At 45.1% G+C, this 26,144-nt stretch overlaps 1 protein-coding gene across 1 annotated transcript; it reads right to left on the minus strand.

Moving 5' to 3' along the window:
* Nucleotides 1-15,351: 15,351 nt before the first annotated feature.
* s1pr4 (sphingosine-1-phosphate receptor 4) lies at nt 15,352-17,038 on the minus strand (the record flags this gene model as incomplete). The annotated part of the gene is made up of 2 exons (XM_080535600.1): nt 15,352-16,207; nt 16,674-17,038. The coding sequence occupies 2 exons, from the start codon at nt 17,036-17,038 to the stop codon at nt 15,352-15,354; spliced, it is 1,221 nt and encodes a 406-aa protein (XP_080391726.1).
* Between the last annotated feature and the right edge of the window lie 9,106 nt (nt 17,039-26,144).

Genomic DNA, 26,144 nt, shown 5'->3' on the forward strand with positions numbered 1-26,144 from the left:
GCGTCAAAGTTTTTACATTCCATTATGTTTTGTGAGATGGAACCTTTGTATTTTATGAATTACTAACTCAAAAATGTCAACATTTTAAAAATAACACCACACAGGCATTAATAAACACCTAATGGATCAGATTATGTAAAAAACTCAATTTTGACAGAAAAGGAGGACATCTCAGGATATCTCAGGGATGTTGTATTGTCTTGACTCTTTACCAACATTTACATGTAGGCCTATTCCCAAATAGGCTATTACTAAAATATACTGTAATGTTTGAGTGTATATTCATACACTATTATTCATACACTTTGATCATACACATCATAATACGTATGATAGACATGGTCAGATATCTATGTTATAGTCTTCAATGACTCCATATATCTTGGCCGTGACATGGACATCCTAGGTAGGTCCCCTAACCTCTGGACAAATATGATTCATATCCCTTCATGTGGAAGGGATAGTCATAATGTATGAGATGTGGACCACCACTACTGTAGATCATGTTCTTTAAAGCAAAGGCTTCTATGATGTCACCCTGCGTAGGTTTAGGTTAGCCAACACCGCTCTCCCCACCCACAGCACCTCCTCTGGCGTACACCAGGCATCTCTGAGACGCAGCTATCCTGTTATTATGTCGTCTCCACAAGGGTAGCCCTGGAATGTTCCGGGTTCTGGAGGAAAAACAACAACAACAACAACAAAAATGATAATAATACAGGACATTCTCATAAAGCATCTAAGAAGGAAGTTGTTAAAAAGAGAGGAGCTCGTTTTAACTGCCGCTCTTGGAAGTTCTAACCCTAACCCATGAAGAACTAGAAGCTTCTAGAACTAGAAGCCACTTTTAGGGTTGAGAACCTTCAGCTCGATCTGCTTTGCTTTGCTCCAGGATTCGAAGGAAAAGGGTTGTCACAGGGGAGAACCTGGCTAGCCCTGGTTGTTATCCTGCTATGTTTATTTGCAGTCCTCTGAGGCCAGTTATTCTTCACAGAGACATAGTGTCTTGTAGTCCAGGATATGTTTGGTGTCCAGTTTTCCTAGGTCCTAGGTTCCATCGGGATTATTGAAGTCCAGTAGCAATAGACAGCGTTCGTTTCTCCCGCCATCCCAAACAAGAACAATGTTTTCCCTCTGAGTCATTTCAAACAATGAGCGCTGGCCGAACAGCTGTGTCTGCATATCCCAAACCAGCCACCACATCTGCTGCTCCCTGCTGACGCAAATCCATGCAAGACAAAGTCTGCACAGTCATCCTTCATGTCCACTAACTTAATAAGAAGAAACCGTCTCTCATTACTGGAGTCAGCGGACTGGTTCTCATTGTCGGACGTGGCTTATGAGCAATTTCATGTGGTATGGCTTAGTTACTGTAGAGAATGAAGAGCTGTGAGCTATTCAGATGGCTTGGCTCAGTGTCGTGTGGGTAGATATAACTGCATAGGGCACAGTACTGGATGGATGGGGAGGGATGGATGAGGAGGGATGGATGAGGAGGGATGGATGAGGAGGGATGGATGGGGAGGGATGGATGAGGAGGGATGGATGAGGAGGGATGGATGAGGAGGGATGGATGAGGAGGGATGGAGGGATGGATGAGGAGGGATGGATGAGGAGGGATGGATGGATGAGGAGGGATGGATGGGGAGGGATGGGTGAGGAGGGATGGATGAGGAGGGATGGGTGGATGAGGAGGGATGGATGGGGAGGGATGGATGAGGAGGGATGGATGAGGAGGGATGGATGAGGAGGGATGGATGAGGAGGGATGGATGAGGAGGGATGGATGGATGAGGAGGGATGGATGAGGAGGGATGGATGAGGAGGGATGGATGAGGAGGGATGGATGGGGAGGGATGGATGAGGAGGGATGGATGAGGAGGGATGGATGAGGAGGGATAGAGGGATCGATGAGGAGGGATGGATGAGGAGGGATGGATGGATGAGGAGGGATGGAGGGATGGATGAGGAGGGATGGATGGATGAGGAGGGATGGATGGATGGGGAGGGATGGGTGAGGAGGGATGGTTGAGGAGGGATGGATGAGGAGGGATGGATGGAACACAGTACTGGATGGGGAGGGATGGATGTGCTAATAAGTATCTTGATCATTTGTTGTGTCATAATGAAATTGTAATAGCTTTCTCTCTGCCCCCCCCCCCCCCCCTCCCTCTCTCTCTCTCTCTCTCCCTGCAGGGTAACCGGAGCTACCCGAGGTTACAGGTGGTCTACAGCCGGAGAGAGGCATCTGGTGGCAGGGAGGGGGGGGGCTCGGGGGGGCTCGGGGGGGGTGCATAGCTACCAGCTACCAGTCTGGTTGTGGTGGGGAGGGTTCCTGGCACAGTGATTTGGTGCACAAACATAAACAAAAATCACATTGCCAGGGATTTCCACTCCTTCACAGCTCTGCAGGACGGGAGACTCAGCGTCGTCGGTCGGTATGTCCTCTCCAGGGGTATGGTTTTGGTTTGTGTACCCCTCTTGGGTCTCGGGTGTTGGTTTGTGGAAAAGAAGAGCATATAAAAGGACGAAAGGCTGAATTCGGTTGTTAAGTCTGACGTGACATTTAGCAATTTCCGGGTCCAAACCAGAAATTCTCCGCACCAGAGTACCAGTGTACTAAAGCGGTAGAATGACAGTTCAATCGTTTTTTAGACTCAAATCTATTCATACAACAAGGGACACAGCACTTTCCTGTTTTTCCCATATTTGTCAGCGTCTTTGAGCCTCGGAAAAGCGCTATATAAATATAATGAATTATTATTATTACTGAGGCATTTCGAAGAGAGCGCCTCAGCCAACTTTGGAAGCGCAAACACGTCACGACTTAACAACCGAATAGGGACACCTATCGGTCTTCTGTTTGCTTCTGAAACAGAGAGCAGTATCCCCAGATAGAAAGAGTGAATGATGAAAGCTTCAGGGAGGTTTAGACAGACAGGAGGTGTTTTCAGCTCTCACACATTTAGAGATTTAGAGATTACCTAACTGGTCTTAGCCTTTTACTAACAAAACCCCCAAACGCTTTATTCCCTGGCCCTTGAATGTGCTCTAATGCCTCTAAAGCTGCAGATGAGAGTCCTGCCTGACTCTGCTCTGCTCTACCACAGCCAGGAAGTCAATCCACCCACTGCATTTGAAAGCAGTCCAGCTTTACACAATCATGTATCATATTTTGGGGAAAGATCATGTATCACCAATAAGAATGCACAACGACCTACGGCTTTATAGCCAAGGAGATAAAGCTACTGGTGCCGCCGTTTGAAATGGAGAAACTTATGATCCTACTTTCTTCGGTAGCATTTGCTGATAGATGTACCGCCCCTCCTGGTGCCCCCATGGTTGAAAAACATCTCGCTTAAGTGCCCTTTTGAGTGGCAAAAATGCCCCTTTGAGTAGCAGATGTGCCCTATTGGTGCCCCTCCAATGGTCTAAACTTGACCATGTGCACTGATGGGGTCCCATGTTGTGCAGTAGGTGCCCTTTTTTTCTTTTCGCCCCTGCCCTTCAAACAGCCTGAGTCCACCACTGTGGAGTCGTGACAGTCAAAGGCAAAGTTCTTTGGGAACGTAGCCTACGGTACAGTATATGAGTCCTACAAAGTACAACTTTACAACTTCACCACTGAGCAGTCTCCGAAAGGTCGTCCAAAAGTGTCTTTATTCTCTCCCCATCCGGGGCGCATCCGGAAGGGAGCAGCAATTTGCTAAAGGCACAGAGCTTAGCTAATTGGTGAGCATTGATCCCTCCTATGTGTTGTTCACAGTGGCTAAGTTCAGTGCCTGAAGTGAAATAGTTTGATACGATGCGGAGAAGAAGAAAGGAAGAAAGAAAAAAACACTTGTTGATGTGAGGATATGACGTTGATGGATGAGTGGGAGAGAGAGAGAGAAGAAAGGGGGGGGACAGAAAACGAAGGAGGAGAGAGCGGTGCGCAGCGGCGTGACGTGGTCGGGCACCGACCGAGGCGGCAGCGAAGGACGCGGCAGGATACTCCCGTAAAAGACGCCCGGAATGCTGCGGGAAATGTCAGGCGAGCCCAGGCGTGCCCGGTGGTTCTAGTCCACTTCAGTCAGCGCAGAGCAGAGAGCAGAGAGCACCCCCGCTTTGGCACGGAACACCGGCAGGGACTCATGTGGTAGAGGAGGAGGGAGCTAGCTAGGCTCGGGCTTAGAGAAGGCACACCTTCTCTCTCTCTCCTTCTCTCTCTCCTGCTCTCAGAGGAGGGCTGTGTGTGGGCTCTCTGACCTCCTCCTCTCTCACCCTGAGGGCTGTGTGGGTACACGGGCGGTAAACTTTGCTGCCACTTTGTAAGTGTGTGCAGTTCAGTTTATTATGCAAACAACAACGCACATACTGGACATCTTCTTTTTACGTTTATTTTCATTCATACTATGCTGCTGTATGGCCCTGTATGGTGGGGGCTGTGCCCCCCTCCCGTGCCTACTGAACTGGTATCAGTGTGTCTTCTGAGTACTGGCTCAGTTCAGCAGGAACAGGAGTGGAGCTCACTATGTGCCATTACATCATCGCCAGCCAATCAGCATGCAGCAAGATACCCAGTATTCCATTAGACCCGCCCCCAATAAGCCAGCAGAGGTTCCAACAATCATTGGCCTTGATTAAATAAACCAAAACATGGGAGGCATTCAGAATTAAATCGAATGAAGAGTTTAAATGTCCCTACTGGTATGAATGTGTTCTAATCAGATGTATCACTGCGAGGCATTGTGAGACGTTAGTTCTTTGAGTTTGCTGCATACTGATGCAGTCATTCTGTTCAGACCGCATGTTTATTTTAGTGTCACATTCCTCACTTGACAAGGCCGCAAACATGCATACGCACGCACACACGCACACGCACGCACAGGCACTCACACACACACACACACAGACACAGACACACGCACGCACGCACGCACGCACGCACGCACGCACGCACACTCACACACACACTCACACTCACACTCACACTCACACTCACACACACACACACACACTCACACACACACACACACACGCACACGCACGCGCACACACACACACACACACACACACACACACACACACACACACACACACACACACACACACACAGAGTTCCCCATCTTTCAGAGCCATCAGAAGCCAAACAGAGAGAAACTGAAGTTCATTGTGAGGTAATCCAAGTGAAATGTCTGCTATGTCTGTATGTAATTGATGCCGTCCTAGATGGGCCCTTTTTAAGCAACGGGGGGAATGTCTGCAATGTTGCTTTTTGCTCCCCTGCCTCAGAGATAACAGAACAGGCCATAAATCAGCACTTTAAGAAACTTGCTGCTTTTGTCTTAAGGCTTCTTTTCTTTAGCCCCTAGGAAAGAGGGGGTTCATTAGGTGCACTATAAATCTGCGCTCTTCCAACAGCCAGGCCATTGAGAGAGACTTCTCTCAAAGCAATTTATCTCAACCTCGAGGACCTAGGAGGGAGATCACCTGAACGAGATCCAGTTTGTCACGTTGTAATAATGACAAGACTTAGCCAGAGGCCACGCCACTGGAATCTGGCCCTCAGGGCGTTGTTCCAGCAGGTGATATCACTCCAACAAGGTGCTCAGAGTCAGACAGATGTTCTCCCTGACTTGTTTTATCTAGGGAATAAAAAATGTGTGTGATACAGAGAGGAAAGGGAGTAAAATGGATTTATTCAAATTGTCAGCAGGGTAATTATTTCTGGTCTGATGCGTTTCTTTTGTTATTACGTGTCTTTGAGCTGTACGTCAGTAAATCATGTGCGTTACTGCCAAAAACAAGCAAATAAAAGATATGACTCAATACCAATGACTGCTCTGTGTCTTTTGTTTTACCTGAAGGGTATCTCTTGCTGCAGTTCAGTGGTGTAGTCTAGGTGATACGCAGGACTACGCCGTATACCCACTAGGAAAGGCCAAGGATTTCCGTATACCCACTTAAAAATGTGTGAGGATACGTAACAGCGTTTTGTGACAGAACTTTCACACTTTCATTCAGAAAATTCACCCCGTCTGTGTTACGAAGCACTTGACTTTTGGACCATGGGGACTGACTATAGCGTCATATACCATCAACGGGGGGAGATGCGACATGAAATATGTCAAAATGCAGCACTATCATGCACAGATCAGCCTTATAACATGTAATGTTAGATATATAACGTTAGATTATTTTATGGCATTCCGAAATCAACGATATGAGGCTGGGAGGGAAAAATCACAGTATACCCACTAGAAAAAACTAGACTACACCACTGGGGTGTCGGACTCTGGATATTGCTGAACAACACCAGAGCTTTTATCATTAACTCCATTGCTGGTTTCCCTCGTATGGTCTAGCCTCTCTATGCTACAGGAAAGGGCCATCAGCGAACCGTTTGACCCAGCCAGCATGAGGTTTTCCAGGTCACTACCCAAGGTCACAGGTTCAAATCCCCACCAGGATTACACGAGGAGAATCCAGTGGCAAGCGGATTCTGCCACCATACACTTACAACTGTAACAATGACAATACACAATCTCCACCGCCTCAAACACACAGAGGCCCTGAACCCTGCGGTGGCCCAGAACCAAAGACTCTGTGCCGTGGCTCACACGCCTCTTATTTTAGCCTCCGGAGCCGGTGCCAAAGTAACGTTCACCAGACGGCTCTGAGGCTGACGAGCCTCCGTGATGTGGCAGCTTCATTTGACGTGATTTGCTTCTGTTGCCCCCCTCCAGTGTTTAATCAGGGGTCTTGTGGTCCCTGGCTGGGGCGCTCTGCAGGCGGGGGTAATTGGCTTAACCCTGAGCAGGACCAGCTGCGCTACAAAGCCAGGGCCGGGTCCTCCGCTCTGTTTCATAGTGAAGCGCCTAAATGACAAGCTGGGAGAAAAACCACCAGCGTTGGGCTAGAGCCGAGTCCTCCCAGGGTTACGGCCTCAAGAAAACCCGCTCACAACCCAGAGACGTATGACATAGCTTTGATATGTGTGTGTGTGTCTGTGTGTGTGTGGGGGGGGGGCGGGTGTGTGGGGGTCAACCCATGACATGGCTTTGATATGTGTGTGTGTGGGGGGGTGGGGGGTGGGTGGGGGGGTAGGGGGGTGGGTGGGGGCCTCAAGAAACCCACTCACAACCCAGAGGAGTATGACATGGCTTTGATATGTGTGTGTGTGTGTGTGTGTCTGTGTGTGTGTGTGTGTGTGTGTGTGGGTGGGGGGGGAGGGGGTGTATGTGTCTGTGTGAAGTCATGCCGGCATTATCGTCGTTGGACCAGTTGGAACGAGAATGTTTTAGTTTTTTTCTTATTGATCTTAAATAAGCAACAATGGAGGAGGGGGCCCAGTAAAGTAAACCTTCAAAGGGAAAGTGTTTGATTTAAAACAAAAACAAAAAGTTGTCATAGATATTTACAAAGAAATAATGTCTTCACTTTGGAAACTTCCAAGGCTTGTATTGTATGCACACACACTCTGTCCTCACCCTTGGATAACACTTCACAACACAATTAGTTGTGGTAACAGCGACCCAGCCAAGAGAACAGGGGAAAGGAACTGAGAAAACATGTCCATGTTCGTTCCAAAGGTAAGGAGCAAAGTCACTGCACTTGGACGACATCCAAGCATCTGTCATTGTCTTTTTTTGCCCAACGAATACAAGAGTTGGAGTTACAAATGCTCACCTCCCTCCCTGCTCTAGATGAATAGGGATAGCCTACCCCCTCACCTCTTTATTTCTCTTAACACTACAACAGCCGTGCCTATTTTACCTACTAGAGAGCTAGAGCCGCCTTGGGGGTCAAATAGACCCCCCTTTTAGAATGTAAATCTGCTATTTACACACAGAGATCACTAGAGGGCGCTTCTCTTTTTAGCCTGCCCTCCTACACAGAAAAACAGCTTTATACTACAGTATCTTATCCTGAAGTGATTTTGAACATGTAAGGATACTGGGGTGGTAGAACGCACATATCTAGGAAAAGTCATGAAAGGAGGGTCCTGAAATTGATCAAGTGCAAAGATATAATAAAAAAAAAATACTCACAGGGGTCACCGTGAGTCACAGGGGTCACCTCTTCTAGTGTTAAGCCCTGGTGTGTCCTTCCTCTCTCTATCCCTCTCTCTATCCCTCTCTCTCTCCCCTGCCTTATAGGAGCTGGAAGGCTGGAGAGATCTGAAACTGAAACGGGTTGAAAGGAGGAAACAGCTGAGGAGGCTTCAGTGCTTCTCTCTCATGCTCTCTTCTTTCCTTTCCAGCTGTTTTGTTCCTACACTGTCAGAGCTGAACTCAGTTGCTCAGAGGCCTTTGTGTGTGTGTACGTATGTGTGTGTGTGTGTGTGTGTGTGTGTGTGTGTGTACGTGGACGTATGTGTGTGTGTGTGTGTGTGTGTGTACGTGGACGTATGTGTGTGTGTGTGTGTGTGTGTGTGTGTGTGTGTGTACGTGTACATATGTGTATGTGTGTGTGTGTGTGTGTGTGTATGTGTGTGTGTGTCTACGTGTCTACGTGTACGTATGTGTGTGTGTGTGTGTGTGTGTGTCTAGACACGTGAATTATCTCCAGCGATGACATACGGTACACCGAAACGAATCAAAGCCAAAAGTGGCTTCAACAGCGACGCACATGTGTACGACCGTCCTGGATGAACTCCACAGCCTGGAGGCTAGATTCCACGGCCAGGTGGGGCAGATCAAGCAAACGGCACAAATTACCGTCTATGCAAATACAAAAAAAAACACTGGAAGAATTGTGTGTGTGTGTGTGTGTGTGTGTGTGTGTGTGTGTGTATGCGTGTGTGTGTGTGTGTGCGTGTGCATGTGCATGTGTGTGTGTGCATGTGCGTGTGTGTGTATGTGTGTATGCGTGTGCGTGTGTGTGTGTGCATGTGTGTGTGTGTGTGTGTGTGTGTGTGTGTGTGTGTGTGTGTGTGTGTGGACAATCAGCGACTTCCTTCCCTGGTCTTCTGTGGTTCTCTGTGTTGGCTCAGTGATTCAACATCAATTGGAGAGGCAAATTGTTGGGTCAAATTGTTGGTTACTGTATCCACAACATTGAGTGTTTAGCCTTAACTCATGACTACTAAATGCATAGTTTGAGAAAGAAGATGCTTTTAGATCACATGTAAAAGAACAAATCGTTCTTTTTGAATAGCGGGAGAACATTGCAGCACTTCTTTGGCTGTTTATGAACTCATCCATCCCTCCTGCCTGCCGCTCTGAGATCCCTAGTACTGCCTGTCACTACCTCCATGACCTAATTAGTCAGTCTCTAAACACACTGGGCGTGTCTCAACGCAGTAGTGGGAGTGGCTTCCTCTCCTTGTCTCTCCTTTTCTCTTGGCTAGAGAGCTGGCCAGGTGATAGCAAACGCCCTAGTAGCCTGATAGTCTTTCACCACCACTTTCACATATCGTGAGCTTAGAATGATAAGGTTCTATCTCCGTTTAGAATGATAAGGTTCTATCTCCGTTTAGGGCAGTTCAGAGATATTGAGCGTCAAAGTTTTTACATTCCATTATGTTTTATGAGATGGAGCCTTTGTGTTTTATTAATTACTAACACAAAAAAAATCTACATTTTAAAAATAACACCACACAGGCATTAATAAACACCTAATGGATCGGATTATGTAAAAAAACTCAATTTTGACCAAAAATTGAGATAGAACCTTATAATTCTAACGTCACGAAATGCCCTAGTAGCCTAATAGTCTTTCGCCACGACTTTCACATATCCTGTCTATCCTCAGATCAGTGCAGATGAGGGAACAGAGGCTTCTTGTGACCTTTGATGACCTTGTGACCTTTGATGTACCCACTCACTGAAGCCCCTGCCCCCCTCCCGCCTGTCTCACCACAGTCAAATAAATCCCCTTAAATCGTTGTATAAGCGGCAGCCTATGAGGTAGATGCAAATCTTCACACACGCCCTAACACAGCATCTCACCACATCCAACTCCTGTCCTCGTCCCCCGTCCCCCGTCCCCCCCCCTCCCGCGCACGCCAGACATCGCCCGCCATGTTTACATTCTGGCCACCTTCCCTTCACACCCCAGAGAACTCGTTGTCATGTCGGGAGGGTAGGACAACATGCTCCGCCATCCGCCGATGGGTTCATGAACTGTAAGTGTGCAAGGCAGGGGTGGGGGGGGAGGGAGTAAGTGAATCATTACATGTCTGTTGAACACCTGGAGGCACAAAGCTGTGGGTAATTAAAGAGGGCACGGACGCGTCTGCACGCAACCACAATAATAAGAGAGAGGGAACAGCGCAAAGAAGATGTCAAAGAAGATACAACAAACCAAACTTAGCTTAGCCCTCGGCTAATAAAGGCCTGGCCTTTTGTTGTTTCTTTTTCCATCAGGCACTGTGGCTGGACACCTGCCAGGACCCAAGATGAGAGGCTTATATCCACAGTAACAGTAAAACTGCAGGAGTCTGCGTGAAGAGAGAGAGGATCGCTCGCTAGCAACTGTTGTTGTTGGCTTCAACGTCGTCAACATCAAGAGCGACAACAACAACAACAATCTCAACAACCTTATAAAGAGAGGAGGATATAACACTGTATTTCCTGTGAGAGGCCCCCTATAGTCGTGTGTGTGCGTGTGTGTGTGTGTCACAACTATAGTCACTTTTGTGAAATGCTATGCAAATGACTGACACCAGTTTCCCTGTCTATTCAAAACACCCAACCAGGATTCCAAAAGCACCTACCTGTATATCTCACCTGTATGTGCCCTGTGTGCGTGCGTGTGTGTGTGTGTGTGTGTGCGTGCGTGTGTGTCTGTGTGTGCGTGTGCATGTTACATCCATTACCTGTGTGTGGGCGGAAAGGTAAAGGGCACATTCTCTTTCTCTCATCTCGTGCCACATTTGCTTCCATAACTACTTAGCCTGTACAGCTCAGAGGCGCCAGGAATGCCCGCCAAACCAAACCACACACACTGCGGGTGTGGCACAGGAGGTAGAGCTGCCGTCTAATGATCGCAAGGTTGGCAGATCGGCGGTTCGAGCCCCGGCTGGCCACATGTCGAAGTGTCCTTGGGCAAGACACTGAACCCCAAATTGCTCCCAGTGAGCGGCCCGGCCGGCGCCTTGCATGGCAGCTTGTCGCCATTGGTGTGTGAATGTGTGTGTGAATGGGTGAATGAGAGGCCGTTGTAAAGCGCTTTGGATAAAGGCGCTATATACTGTAAGTGCAGCCCATTTGCCTCATTTACATTTACATTTTTGGCATTTAGCAGACACCTTATTCCAAAGCGATTTACAATCAATACATTTATCATCAATCCACCAGTCGTAGCAGGAAGAGTAATCCAGCTCAGGCCCGGGGCCATTGATAGAAGGAAAAACCTTCTCCTATCACCTTCTTCTAAACCTAGGTTGTTGTTGTTGTTGTTGTTGTTTTTGTTTTTTATAGACACTGGAGAAACAGAGAAACAGTACAAGGGGGGTGGTAGAAGTCATAGGGCAGGGGTCGGCAATTAGGTTTGGCCTCGGGCCAAATTTGTTTTGAGCCACTAGATGGCGGGCCAGAACATAATCAAAGGCTAATTTAAGTAATTGATTGTTAAAAAATGTGACACGTTCTAATGCTTTGACTTTTCTTTCGAAAAATGTACACATCGCTAGTCAACTAACACAGCTTGTTTTGTGAGCCTGCTAACAATGTAAAGTAGTGTTCTAGTTAACTAGGTAGCAGTTCAATCCATTACGTTGCAGTATTAGGCTTGACTAGCAAGTTTGTGTTGTGATTCTCAACAACGTTGAAACGTAGTTTCACCCTTTTCCATAGTTTTGAATAATAAATATGTGGACTGACGATGTATCGCAGCCTAACTTATTCTAATAATTATTTAACATCGTTTTATTCTGAATTATTCCCCCCTCCTCCCAGACAAGGTCACATTATTTATTATTGGATTGGTTGTTTGCGTGCCGGGTGAAGTTAGCTAAACAGTTAACCTGCTAGCAAGAGAAACATCATGTCACTCTCCAAAGGTCTAAAGAGGAAAGTTGACGGTGGAAACAGGGCATTTAAAGAGGAATGGACAGCGAACTATACGTTCATCCTACCTGGTTTCATCAATGCAGAGCCGTTGTGAGACTCACATCTTCCGTGCTCACGATGTTCCCTTTCTATACAAGTCGTCCTTTTCGTCAATGAATGTGATAAAGACGCACGAGAGGAATCGATTGATGCATAAAAATAAAAATAAACTGCCTGCGGATTAAAGTGACGTCAATATCACCAGATATCAAGCAAATAGTGACCGATGGGAGATGCCACTTTTCACATTAAGTGAGTACCAAGCCTGTCGTTATTGTATTTAATAACCTAATTTTATTTTGTATATTTTGAATGAATGGCTCATTGTACTTATTATCCCTAATAGCGCGTTTGCTCTGTCGTTTCAGGAGCATAGGCCTACCACCACTTTGCGCCGATTTTGTTGTCAATGTTTTTCAGAAAATTAAACAGAATTTGCTTTGTTACTGTTCATATGTGTGTTGCAGTCACATACGTAAACATTACGTTTGAATGATTTAATGAGCTGATGTTATTTTTTTCAAACCACACACCGCATGTTGGCTATTTCAGCACCACGCCTTGTCCACCTACTTATGATTCACTATGAGGGGTTCAGCGTCAGTGCGCTTCGGTGCACCCCGCTGCCTGATTGTCTGTCCCTGTGTCATTCACTCTCAACATGGATACAAGTACAATACGCATTATTCAGGTGGAGGTAGATTCTCTATTCGGACATTATAGGCGCGGTGTTGGACTGTCGGTCCGATATTGTAAAAAAAATTAAAAAAATAAAAGTGGATTCTCAAAATAATCTGCTGGGCCAAATATTATTGGTGACGGGCCAGCAATGGCCCACGGGCCGCCTATTGCCGACCCCTGTCATAGGGGATACAGTAGAGGGGGAAAGCGGGTGTCTTCAGGAGACGCAGTGCTGGGGGGCAGTAGATGTCTCAGGAGGAGCAGTTAAGGTGTAACCTGAAGAGATGGAGGTCTTCAGTCTCCGATGGAAGATGGGTAGTGCCTCCTTATCTCCTTCCCTTCATCTGCACTGAGATTAAAGAACCGAACCGGTGTCTAGTTGGCGTCCACCAATGCTATCCTACCCTATCCATACACTATCCGACTTCAAATCAGTACGAAAGAAGGATGCACTCTCTGTATTCGCGCCTCTCCCCATTCGTCTGTGAAGAGCGCCCTCTTGACTCCTGAGTGATCCATCACCAGTGATCTGTAATCTCCGCCACGCACCGTCTTGTTTTTACCAGGCTCATCTGAAACCACCTCCACTCTCCTGTCTTCTGGAATGTTCTCATGGGTCTCCCTTACCCAGTAAAGCCTTGACATTTAATGGTTTGATTTTTTACTAGGTGGGTGTGAGGTTCACATGGGGAAGCTACAATGTTACTAACCCCATCATTATTTTTTTTATAACTGATGTTGTTAATCTGCTAGAGCAAGTTATCGGCTCTGTTTGTACTCCGATACATCACCCCCCCGGGGCTGAAGGAGAGGTTTGGGGAATCTTGTCAAGTTACCGACACCATGTACGACATCTCACCTTGTGACAGAACACGTTATCCTAAGTGTCACAGAGCTGAGCTGCGGTACGTGGCTACGTCTTGCACCATCCTCACACGGCAGATTGTCTTAGTGAAGTTATTTAACAGCCACTGTTATCTATCGATCGATAAAACAAGTCATCAAATAAAAAAAGAACAATGCTTCATTACCAGGCCAGTTCATACAGACAGAATAGCGGTGTTCTGTAGGTTAGTAACCTGTGCTCCTATCCTGCTGCCAGTCTGCACTGATATAGGACAACAGTGGAACAACTTTGTGGCTGAACTTTAGTTACATTTCGGGTGTCATATGCCATCAAAGGGGAGAAATGCGACATGGAAATGTGTCAAAATGCACGAGTCAGGACTGTCATTATCAAACAGGGGTGCAAACTGGTGATGACCCAAAAAGGTGACACATTTTTTTTGTGGCTAACCTTAGGGGGGGTAGCGCTAGCACTAATGGTGTTAAATAGATACCGCTAGCACTAACGGTGGTCTAACAATGATGCATGTGTAAGTAGCGGCAGCCCTGACCTTAACACCTGCAGAATTACTTCAAAAACAGTTTACCATGACCCCCCCCCCCCACACACACACACACACATTTGTTTTGCAGATCTACATGATTCACATGGTTGGCATATTTTGAGATAAAAACGGCTAATTTAGCAGAAAGGTGACAAGTTTGCACCCCTGAAAGCAGCCTGACATGTAACGTTAGATAGCTAACATTAGACAATGTCAAATTTCAAATATGTGACATGTTAAGTGGATCACAGTACGCACTGCCTCAGTTCAAAAGAAAACGATTTCATCTCATGCAGTTTTCACTCCTACCTGAATTCTAGAATGTTCCTCTTTGACTACACAAGCAGGCAGCACTCATGTCACCTGCCTTTAGTTGTGTCGTCCCCCAAGCTCCTGAGAGCCTGTCTCCTCCCTGAGGTAGGTGGTGGTAATTGCTCATGGGTCGCCCAGTACTAGTGTCTATTATGCTGGGTTCCCTTTATTTCTCACGTTTCCACTCAGCCACAGAAGAGACATGGAATGAATCAAGACCAAAACCTACATGTGTTCTTTCATCTGATCGGAGGTATGCCTACTGTATTGCTTGAGACTTGCAAAAGAAAATATGATGTTGTTAAAACCTTTATGCATATATTTTTTCAGTTGTCCATAGAAATAGCAGTATTGTCATCCTCTTTAATTCACAGAAAAAGGATTGATTTACAAGTCAACACAACATTATTCATTTACAATATATACTGTATGTCTGTAAGTATACAATTATAATCTTACCAATAAAAACGTATAGCATCTATGTGTTATTCAGCTCTCTTTAAAAGCACATACATCTCTTACAATGACAACAAAATGTACAAAACAGCTGAGCGAGGGAGGGGGAGAGAGAGAGAGGGCGTTTGTCAGTCCCTCTTTCTTCTTCTCTCTCTCTCTCTTTCTTTCTTTCTTTCTTTCTTTTTGTTCTCTCTCTCGCTCTCTCCCTCTCCCTCTCTCAAACTAAAGAAGCAATCATCATACGCCGTTACTGCTATAGGGTAACTATGCAAGTGCATATACTGCGGCCTTTGATGATGAAGCAGAAATCAATGTGCTTCAATCAACAAACAGTAGAGAGAAACTGTTAGTTCTGCTTCATTTGGCTGGAGCTACTTTACTGGTGCAACAGCAACGTCTGTGGTTGCACCCCTTCCACACCCAAACAGACACTCACACACACACACACACACACACACACACGCCCCTTGTGGTCTAACCGCTCGACACAGACAGGCACGTGGTCGTGGAGCTCAGCCGTCGGTTCTTCTTGGGGGGGGGCTTCACCGTCGGCGGGGGGCTGTTAACGCTCAGGCTCCGCACTTTGCTGAAGCTGTTCCTCATGCTGCTGTGCCGGCTCTCCGACGTGCTGCTGGTCTCCTTGGACAGGAAGGTTCCCGGCCGGCAGAGGCCTGCCTGGACGCAGCAGCAGCACAGCAGCCCGGCGATGGCTTTCCTCAGCTCCGTGCTGCCCAGCGAGTAGATGATGGGGTTCAGGGCCGAGTTCAGCACGGCCATGCCGATGACCCAGTCGGCGCTGAATAGCGGGGCGCACTGGCGAGACACGCAGAAGAAGTCCACCAACAGCAGGAGGAAGAGGGGCCCCCAGCACACCACGAACACCCCGACTATCGAGATGACCGTCTTGAGGAGACCCAGGGAGCGCTTGCGGCTACGCTGGCTGCCCACGTCGGCGCTCCTGCACACGTGGCAGTAGATGGAGCCGTAGAGCACCCCGATCCCCAGCAGGATGAGGAAGAAGATGACGAGGGAGAAGAGGATGTAGCTCTTGGAGTAGAGGGGGAGGAGGGTGGAGCAGGTGTCCAGGCTGCACACGCAGTTCCAGCCCAGCAGGGGGAGGAAGCCGATGACAAAGGCCAGCAGCCAGCACAGCGCCACCAGGCCGTAGATGCGGCACGTCTTCCTGGCGGACTTCTGGTGCAGCGGCTTCATCATGGTGGTGTAGCGCTCCACGGCGATCAGGAGGAGGCTGAAGATGGAGGCGGCCAGGGCCACGAACAACACGCCTTCCCTGAACAGCCACAGAGCCGGGCTCAGCTTGAACGTCTGGCTGCCTGGATGAAGGAATAAATGAATGAATTAATTAATTAATTTGTGACGTTAGAATTATTATTATTATTATTATTATTAATTATTATTTTTGTAAAAAATTAGTTTTTTACATAATCTGATCCATTAGGTGTTTATTAATGCCTGTGTGGTGTTATTTTTAAAATGTTGAAATGTTTTAGTTAGTAATTAATAAAATACAAAGGTTCCATCTCACAAAACATAATGGAATGTAAAAACGTTGACGCTCAATATCTCTGAACTACTCTAAACGGAGATAGAACCTTATAATTCTCAGTCACTATTTATGAATGATTGGATGATTTCATAAATTCATTCTTTTATTTTTTATTTTTTTTTACAATCTAAAAAATACATCAAAACACAATACAACACATACTACATACGATCAACCGTCAAGCAGAACGCAATAAAACCCATGGGGTTATCTCCATATCAACTGTGACCAACCTGACATGCAGATGTTGACCACGTACGCCGCCCCCGCCAGCAGGTCGCTGAGGGTGATGTTGGCGATGCACACGTAGACCCAGCGGCGGCTGTGGCGGATGCGTGAGAGCACGGCCAGGAGGACCAGGAGGTTCTCCAGCACGATGAGGACGCTGATGAGCAGGGAGATGACCGCCGTGGTGCTGAGCCCCCCCTGGCCCGGCCCCCGCTGCCTCTGCTGCAGACGCCCCGTGTGGTTGTAGTGTCGCAGGATCACACTGCTCAGGTTACTGGTGTTACTGATGTTAATGATGCTGCTCAGCTGGAAGAGGTAGAGGCCAGGACAGGAGGCTGAGGAGCTGAGGGAGGACAAGGCAGCCATGGCTGGGTCGGGTTGGGTTGGGTTGGGTTAGGGTTGGGATGGGTTGGGTTGGGTTGGGCTGGGTTGGGTTGGGTTGGGTTGGGTTGAGTTGGGTCGGGTCGGGTCGGGTCGGGTTGGGTTGGGCTGGGTTGGGTTGGGTTGGGTTGGGTTGGTTTGGGTTGGGTTGGGTTGGGTTGGGCTGCGTTGGGTTGGGTTGGGTTGGGTTGGGTTGGGTTGGGTTGGGTTGGGCTGGGTTGGGTTGGGCTGGGCTGGGTTGAGCTAGGCTGAGGTGAGTTTGGCTGGGCTAAACTGGGATAGTTGGGTTGGGTTGGTTCTGGGCTGGTGCTGGGCTGGGCTGGGCTGGGCTGGAGTGGGGTGAGTGTGGAACTCCTGGCGTGGGCTCAGGGCTCAGGCTCAGGCTAGCACACTCTCTCACTCTCTCACCACTGTCTCACAGCACACCTGGTAAACACAGAAAATTAGAGAAAATATAATAATTCATATTCATATTCATTGCAATTATAAAATGAATTCTGTCCATTGGATCAATAAAACATAAATAACAACATAACAATATGAAAATCAATAATGGTTAAAAAAAAATATCACTTTGATGGTATTGCATGCTTCCACTACGACTTTTTTTTCTTTTTCATTTAAATCTCTCTTGTTTCACTTCTCTGTGGTTAGATGTGGTTAGGGTGGAGCTGCCTGCTGCCAAGCAGGGGGTTTAAACCTGTAGCATGTGCTGCTGTACTGTCATCTTTCATTGTTGAACATTTTCCAAACTCTCATCAGAAATAAAATATATTTAAATACCACCAGCATGATTTTTTCAAAGCTGTTATTCCACTAATTGTTTTCTGTCCACGTTGCAAAAATACAAAAAAGTGAACTAATCAAAGATTAGTTTACAAGATTACTTCTGTGTTTGTTTCTGGAACATTGATTTTACTGTATTCATTATTTTTGTTTCATTCTTTTGGGTTATTTTTGCAATGGTTAAATGCTGGAATTGCTCAATTGCACAATTGCTTAATTGATAGCACAAAAACAGCTGGCACGACATCACCCTTAACAATATTTTCCAATCCAAAATAAGTATCTAATTTCAACATTTAATTTGAAGAACCACATTTTTACTGATTATTTTGAATTCTTTACCAACAAACTGTTTTCAGAATGCATGTGTGGTTACTTACGTGTGCAGAGCAGGTTGGTGGTGATGCAGTGTGTGTGGATGGCCATCCCCTCACTGAAGTATGGTACAGATGTGGCAAATAAGGAAGTAACACAGAATTCAAGTAGGTCCACACCCATGCATAGGACCAACACACACACACACACACACACACACACACACACACACACGAGATGCAAGAGGTTGTTGACGCTATTGGATTGCTTCATCATCAGAAATGTTTTTTTGACCAATGCCACTCATATGCCAGTCACTCAAAAGCCATGGTCATGGATAACTTTATACTGTATAAGCTAATGTCTGTTCATTGATTAAAGTCACTACTGTCTGCGAATACTTTTATTATTGGCTTTTTCTGTGATTTTCACGATCACTCTGACAACATTCAACATTCAAGGCCACTTTTACTACCACTGCAATCGTCTAATCAACAAGTTGCCCCATGGTGAATACAGGAAGAGCTTTTCATCACATTTTTTTTATGACACATGTCGTATGTTGTAGTAATCACGCCTGGATGTTTTTGAAGGATATGTGGCAAGAAAAACAGAGAGACTTGGCCACCAGGATGGATGGCATCCAGCCAGAACTCTTACACAAAAAGCTTGTAATACGAATGTGTTTTACTCAATATTATTTCTGAGAAAGAATTACAAAGAAAAACGGAACCTTCCAATCAGATGTGTAAAGGGACCCCACCCTTGGGTTCCTGTACCGCTGAGATACTACACGGTTTCATACGTCACATCACCCAGCTGGGGCAGACCACAGGCTTGCCAATAGTGGCTTGGCCTACTTACTGCTGTGTGCATGGGCCAAAACCACTTACCAGATACTGTGACATTCAATTTCAGTAATCAAGGAAGGAATATCACCATTGACTTAATAGATTCTTCACTCCAATCATGGAACACTCCAATCATGGAACGTTCATGGTTTGTTCCTTGTTTGGTTGGTGAAGGATATACCATAGCCCTACAGTACCTGCACCTGTGAACCATTGGTCTTGCACATCTCACTGCACCATGGCATGCACACTTGTTTCAGATACAACCACCTCAATATAAGCCTTGACTCATGGGAAGTCATATCCAGGACAAGCAAAGCAGCTGCAAAGTAATTAGATTCACATTAATGAGGTACTATAAGGGTTAGGTAAAGTTAAGACTCACTCCTAATGGAAAAAACTATGAAAGCTATGAAATAATACAATTAGATACCAACTCATTCTTGGTTTTAGAATGGAAGTTCAAATGTTGTTGGTGCATTTGTGTCACCTGCACAACAACGCGACCCTGTCATTGTGAAGGTTGGTTTTTAATACCTTTTCAATGTGACCTATATTTCAGAGTCGTTGAGGCATGTAGTGAGGGGCCACCCCTTGACAAAGCCAAAAATAAAACTCATACTTCATCAAAACTTCTCCTTTTCAGTATTACTGAGAGTAATAATAAAAAGTAATAATAGGTGTGTTTTAAGACTGGATTTGAATGTGGTGAGAGTGTCAATATTGCGTATGTTAGGTGGCAGAGAGTTCCAGAATGTTAGGTGGCAGAGAGTTCCAGAATGTTAGGTGACAGAGAGTTCCAGAAGGTTAAGTGGCAGACAGTTCCAGAATGTTAGGTGGCAGAGAGTTCCAGAGTGTTAGGTGGCAGAGAGTTCCAGAGTGTTAGGTGGCAGAGAGTTCCAGAATGTTAGGTGGCAGAGAGTTCCAGAGGCGGGGAGCAGAATGGCCGAAGGCTCTAGATCCCATAGTAGTCAGGCGGGCAGAAGGTATAATGAGTAGTGAACATCAACATGCCTCACTAAACGACCTCCAGGCCTTGAGAGACAAACGCTCACATGTGAAGATCAACAATGCAGACAGATGACGTCTGATTTACTGTTCACAGGGCTGAAAACACACAGCACAGAGCATCCACCGCATCCTGAGGTGTCAACAACAACTCCCATTACGGTTGAAAACGCCCTTTAGTTTTCGTGTTTAAAATAACACATCGCATGAAAAACCCACAAAGTGCAACTGCAAGGATGTTCAAAGTTTTTTCATTTTTTCTCTTTTTACGACTTTTTTTTTCTTTTTTAAAACAATCCTGTTTTCTTTCTCTGGAAACGTTTTTAGGTTAAAAGAAGTCAAGACCAAGTTATGTGAAACATAACAAGGCGTCTGATTTCCAACATGCTATTGCCTGTCTAGAAACTAGGGTCCATTAATCAAATACAGTATATGGCCTGTGTTACACACACTGCCTTTCTGCACCGTGCTGTCAGATATGTGTTTGGTTTTCACACCAGTGTGTCCCGCAGGGTGGAGGCTGAGACTCGATGTAGAACTTGGCAGTCGGTTTGTGGAACTGGCTGTCATGCCGTTTGATTATTCACTAGACTACGTCCCACTACCCTCCTTCCTTTTGCACTTTGCACATTTTATACAGTCGATGCCTTTAATGCTGTTTGGTATTCTCAGGTTTTATGGGTACTGACTGTGAATGCCAGGCACATTTCCACATTGCATGGATGGACAATAGTGTTGGGTTTTCTATTCTATTCTAATTTGTGTACATGTTATGGTACATGTGGGAATACGGTACATGTGGGGAAACTAGGGTTAGGGTTAGGTGCTAGGGTGCTACGGTTAGGGGTAGGGTTAGACATGCCAGCATGTACCAAGTCGACGTAGCACCTAACCTTAACCCTAGTTTTCCCACATGTACCGTATTCCCACATGTACCGTAACATACATATTGTATGATGACTTCTCATCCTACAATACTGAGTTTCCCATCAGACCTGAATGGGCTCTTCCTCAGGACAGACGACCCCTCCCTAGGCGACACACTATCGTGCAAGTTAGGTTTGAAAGATGAAACCTGCAGTGGGGTCAAGTGGTGCTAAACGCTGGTCTTGGGTTGGGCATTTGTCCCATGCATGGTTGCCTAAAGTCTGGATCTAGTGAGAGTAAGGTGATCCTAAATCGGTGGCTAGGGTCCGGGACAACCTCACCCCTTGAACATCTAAAGTAGCACGTTGGAATGTACACTGCCTTTAGCGTACTGGAGAGCTGTAATGAATGTGTATATACAGTATGTTACCACCCTGTAGTGCCATAGGGTGTCGCTGTTTCACCAGAAACCGAGCTGGAGCTTTAGGTACAACACACTTTGTTCAGAGACTGCAAATACACTGTCTGTCATGTAATATATGTAACATATGCCATACAAATATAGCGAAACCCAACACAATGATTTATTTGTAATTTCAGGAAATTGAGGTGGAGTCCACAGACAGAACAAGAGCTTCAGGAAATACACACAAGTTGGAGAGCAGTGCAGTAAGGTAGATTTTGGAAGATGAGGGAGCAAATAGTTGTCAGAAGACTGACTATGATGTGATTTACAGTAAATGTGACCACCTAAGCACCACACACATTACTGTAACTTGTAAGCAGTTCATATGAGCTCAAACAGAAAAGAGAGCAGGTTTGATTAACTGATATTAGCTACACATCCCAACTGTCTGTTGTCAGTGAACACAATGCTACCTGACATGTAGACCAACAGCAGACACATGTACTATCTTGTCAATGGTACACCCCTGTTCTCTATCTCATCACTTCTTGTTGACTTCACAAAGCCAACAAGAAGTGGCCCGCCCAGGGTTTGGAATCTGCACGTTCTGTAAAATACCAATAAGTCTTTTTAGGAAAAACTTCATATAATTTTACCCATGTTCTCAGTATTTGTTATAGCACTGTTATACAAATGGCTACAGTCATACGTTGTGCTGTGTTGTTGAATATTAATTTACTGTAGTCCACTTCTTATAACTGGAGTATGATTTGGCCCTGTGGAAAAAACAAAAAAGAAAACATGGTTAGCGTTCCAAAGAGTAATCATGAATTACATATTTTTTGGTGTCTTTACCTACCTGGCTTTAAGAGCCTTTCTATATTAAATTCTGATTTCAAAGCAATCAATAATGAATGTGAGGCATGGCCTTCATCGCTGGTGGTATGGTTTGTGTGATGCACTCCCTGTCAGCTCAATGAATGAAGAAGGTGATCTTTGCTTAGAGAAGATTCAGACAACGTGGGAATATGTTGCGGATTCAATTCAATTCAATTCAACTTTATTCGCCATGTGCAGTGCACTAGGAACATGACTTGGTATTCTCCATGCTAAACAAGCTACAGTACATACAACAACAAGACGACAATACTCAAGACAAAATATACAGTACCAATATGAGTGGATATTATGAATAAATACTGTACAACTAAGTGCAAGAACATGTAAAGTGCAAGGTGCAATGAGCAGTTATTGAGAAGGGCTGTGGCTTTGGGGGAGAAACTGTTCAAGTGGCGTGATGTTTTTGTCCTGGTGGCCCTGTAGCGCTGTCCAGAAAGGAGTAATGTAAACAAGCTGTGAGCTGGATGTGAGGGGTCAGCCACAATCTTGCGTGCTCTCTTCAGTGATCTGGAGCTGTGGAGGTCTGTGATGGGAGGCAGGGGGCAGCCGGTGATCCGCTCAGCTGTCAGTACGACTCTTTGTAGGTGGCCTTGGATCGGGCAGATGCAGAGTCGTACCAGACAGTGGATGGTAGACTGGTCCAGTATTTGACTCAGCAAAGCAACTGATGGATTCTGGAGTAGCTTGAGTAAACAGGAAAAGCTGGTCTTAGACAATCGAAACATCATACATGAGGAGTTGAACTGAACTGAACAAGGTAACGATGAAGACAGTCAAACACAGCACTTTGACTTTTAACATTATAATTTGACTTTAACACCATTAACTAACCTGTGATGAAGTGTTCGCCTGCCACAGACGTAGGCCTACACGTGCTGACTGGAAGGGTCCCACTGGCACTGTTAACCACTGCATCCTCTCTGCGGATGGCCTGAAGCCACAGATCTCTTCTTTTACTGTCCTTCGCTCTTTGAGGAAGTAAAGAAAATCGTAAACTGGGACTATATATATTTGTGGTGCAAAATACTTATGCAGAAGCGCTTGTTTACCCCCCCAAAGGGGGCGTGGTCGTTCTGATGACAGGGAGGTGACGTATGCCTGCTCTGACGTCATCCATTACCTGCTGGCCGGTGAATGGAATTGCATCTACCTACCACTGTCACACACAAGGTTTAAAACACAGTTCAAAAAGTTCATAATCTTACCATAGGACGCTGAGTAACTTCACTTGAATTGAACTCTGATTCTTTCTTTACCCTTCTTCTCAAAGTGTGTATTCCTACTGTACTGTACATAGCGTGATGTTAGAATTATAAGGTTCTATCTCCATTTTTGTCAGAATTGAGTTTTTTACATAATCTGATCCATTAGGTGTTGATTAATGCCTGTGTGGTGTTATTTGTAAAATGTTGACATTTTTGAGTTAGTAATTCTACTACGCGCGAATCATACGAAGGGGAGCAAGATATGGCAGGGGACTTTTTCTGTCAAAACTCCGGTTTTGAAGAAAAGCACTCCATACCTTTAATCCGGTTGTGTTCCCGGTCAAATCTGACCGAGAGCAACTTTCATCAATCATAAATATTGTGTTTTACATTTGATTGCCTCAAGGCCTTATGATCTCCTCCACACTAGGCATTTGAACATATAAAATTGCTGACTAACCACTGGCATTGAATTTTGAGGTTTTAGTCAACTTTGTAACATCGGTGGTGTTTCCGGTCAAAAATGACCGCCATAGGAAATTAATGGATAACACAAGTTGTAACAAGCTACAACATTCCAGGATGTATCAGACCTGTTGTTCAAATACCTCATATATAAAGTTTGACACATTTCAAACTAAACAATTAGGTGTTTGTTATGGGAACCCTTCTCTTTCCCGTGCTTATGAAATGTATCAAACGAAACAGGTGTTTGTTATGGGAACCCTTCTCTTTCCCGTGCTTATATGTCCATCCAGTTATTCAGGTTAACCAATAGTCTACATTGTTTATGTCTCATCAAATTTTGCACAGTATATGTTGAGATGTTGAAGAACTGATCCAATGTGTTGTTTGGCAGAGATATATAGAGTTTCAGGGTGTAACTGGCCTTCTTATTTGAAATGAAAATGAAATATTCAATTTCTACTGTGTATTTAGTCACATTACAGTAATTTGGTCATATCTATGTTTATTTTTTAACATCTCAGAGGTCTCAGCTTTCACCAGGTACCAAATTTAGCAAATTTGAACATGTAGTTTTGGAGATATGAAGCAGTTAATCAGACCGGTCTAATTAGACCAGGAACACCAAGGATGGGGGGGCAAACATGAACACAACCGGAGGGTTAAGAGATGATAACCACTAATAAGCTGCCAAACCAAAAGGTCTATCATATCAAAACATAATCTAGGGATGTATAGGAATTAAAAAATCACATCTAGAATTTGGTAATGAGAAATGGTTTGGCCCAAGGACGATTTCGGCGCCAAAGCGAACTGGTCTCGTGACCCAGGGCGCTTGGAAGGTTTACCTCAGAAAGACTCGAACAGCGGAGATCAACGGTCGCACCTAGTAAGTAGAAAATGTAAGAAAATGTAAGTCCTATTTCGGCGATTTTGATATTATGTGGTATTCTAGTACTTTGAACTCCATACTACATTATGGTGAATAAACATTTTAAGAAAACAAAAGAGAAAGTACTTATTTTTATGTTTTTGTGGTGGGTAGTTTGCTAGCGAAACAACGTCACGTTGAACGTGTCTCATTCTCAGTTAAGCAACGCACGCACACATGAGCGAAAGGAGAGACGATACTTCCACCTGTGTTATTGCCAGTTTACTGATGGTCACAATAAGCATAAAGTAATAACATCTTAACTAGAAGACACACAAATGGATCTGTCCCTCGCATACCGACGAGGCGAGCAGACTAACACCGCATCACAAGCAGACAAACGAGACCGTCCGATCTGCATAGGCTCCTCCCCCGACCCGGAGGAGAAAGGGGTCGGGGGCAGCATTTCTCACTTTTTTTGACATGATACATTAAAATGCTCATAACTTTTTAAAATAAAGGGCTATCTCAGTCATTCAACCAGTTATGCATAGCTGAGAACTTCTAATTTATGGAAATATTAAAAAATGAAAATGTCAAAATGCCACCATGTGAAGGGTTTTCCCAGGCCACCACACATTTATTAGCTAAATTTGACTAGTCGTAATTCGATTTTTACTAGTCTAAATTTGTATTCAAGATATCTATAACGTCATTCTGACTAGTCAAAACGACAGTTAGAGATATCTGTAATTCAGTTTTGACTAGTCAAAATAATAGTTGCATTATAAACGTCATTATGACTAGTCCGAATTGTATTGCATGACGATGCTCATGATGCGAGGTATCTCATGATATTGGCGGGACCAGCAAAGCATTTGATGAGTGTTGGCAGAAGCAATGGCGGTTGCTGTGGTGGATAGGATAGCGCGAAAATGCCATGAAATAGAGAGAATATATCATCAAGGGATTTGTGGTGAACGTGAGATTCGTTCACTAGATGCTTGTAGCTACTAGAAATCTACAGCGCAGTAATTGAAGCTGCTCCCGCGTTTTCTGACAACAACAGACATATCTGAAACGTCATTTCGCCTAGTCTAAACTCTAATTTAAGATATCTGTAATAACATTTTGACTAGGCAGAATGAAAGTTAAAGATGTCACCAATTTGAGATATCAATCATTAAAATGAATTTCAAGATATCTATAACTTTATGATAGATATCTACAATTAAATTACGATTATTCCTAATTCCAGTTTGAGATATCTACAACTTCATTCAAGATATCTTCAACTTAATTTAAGATATCTTTAAGGACAATGTAGATATCTTGAATTAATGGGAATTAAAGATATCTTGAACTGGAATTATGACTAGTCAGAATGAAACCGTAGATATCTGAAACTGTAATTACA

Source organism: Nansenia antarctica (assembly GCF_963989245.1).
Source record: "Nansenia antarctica genome assembly, chromosome: 7".
In the NCBI taxonomy this organism is placed as follows: domain Eukaryota; kingdom Metazoa; phylum Chordata; class Actinopteri; order Argentiniformes; family Microstomatidae; genus Nansenia; species Nansenia antarctica.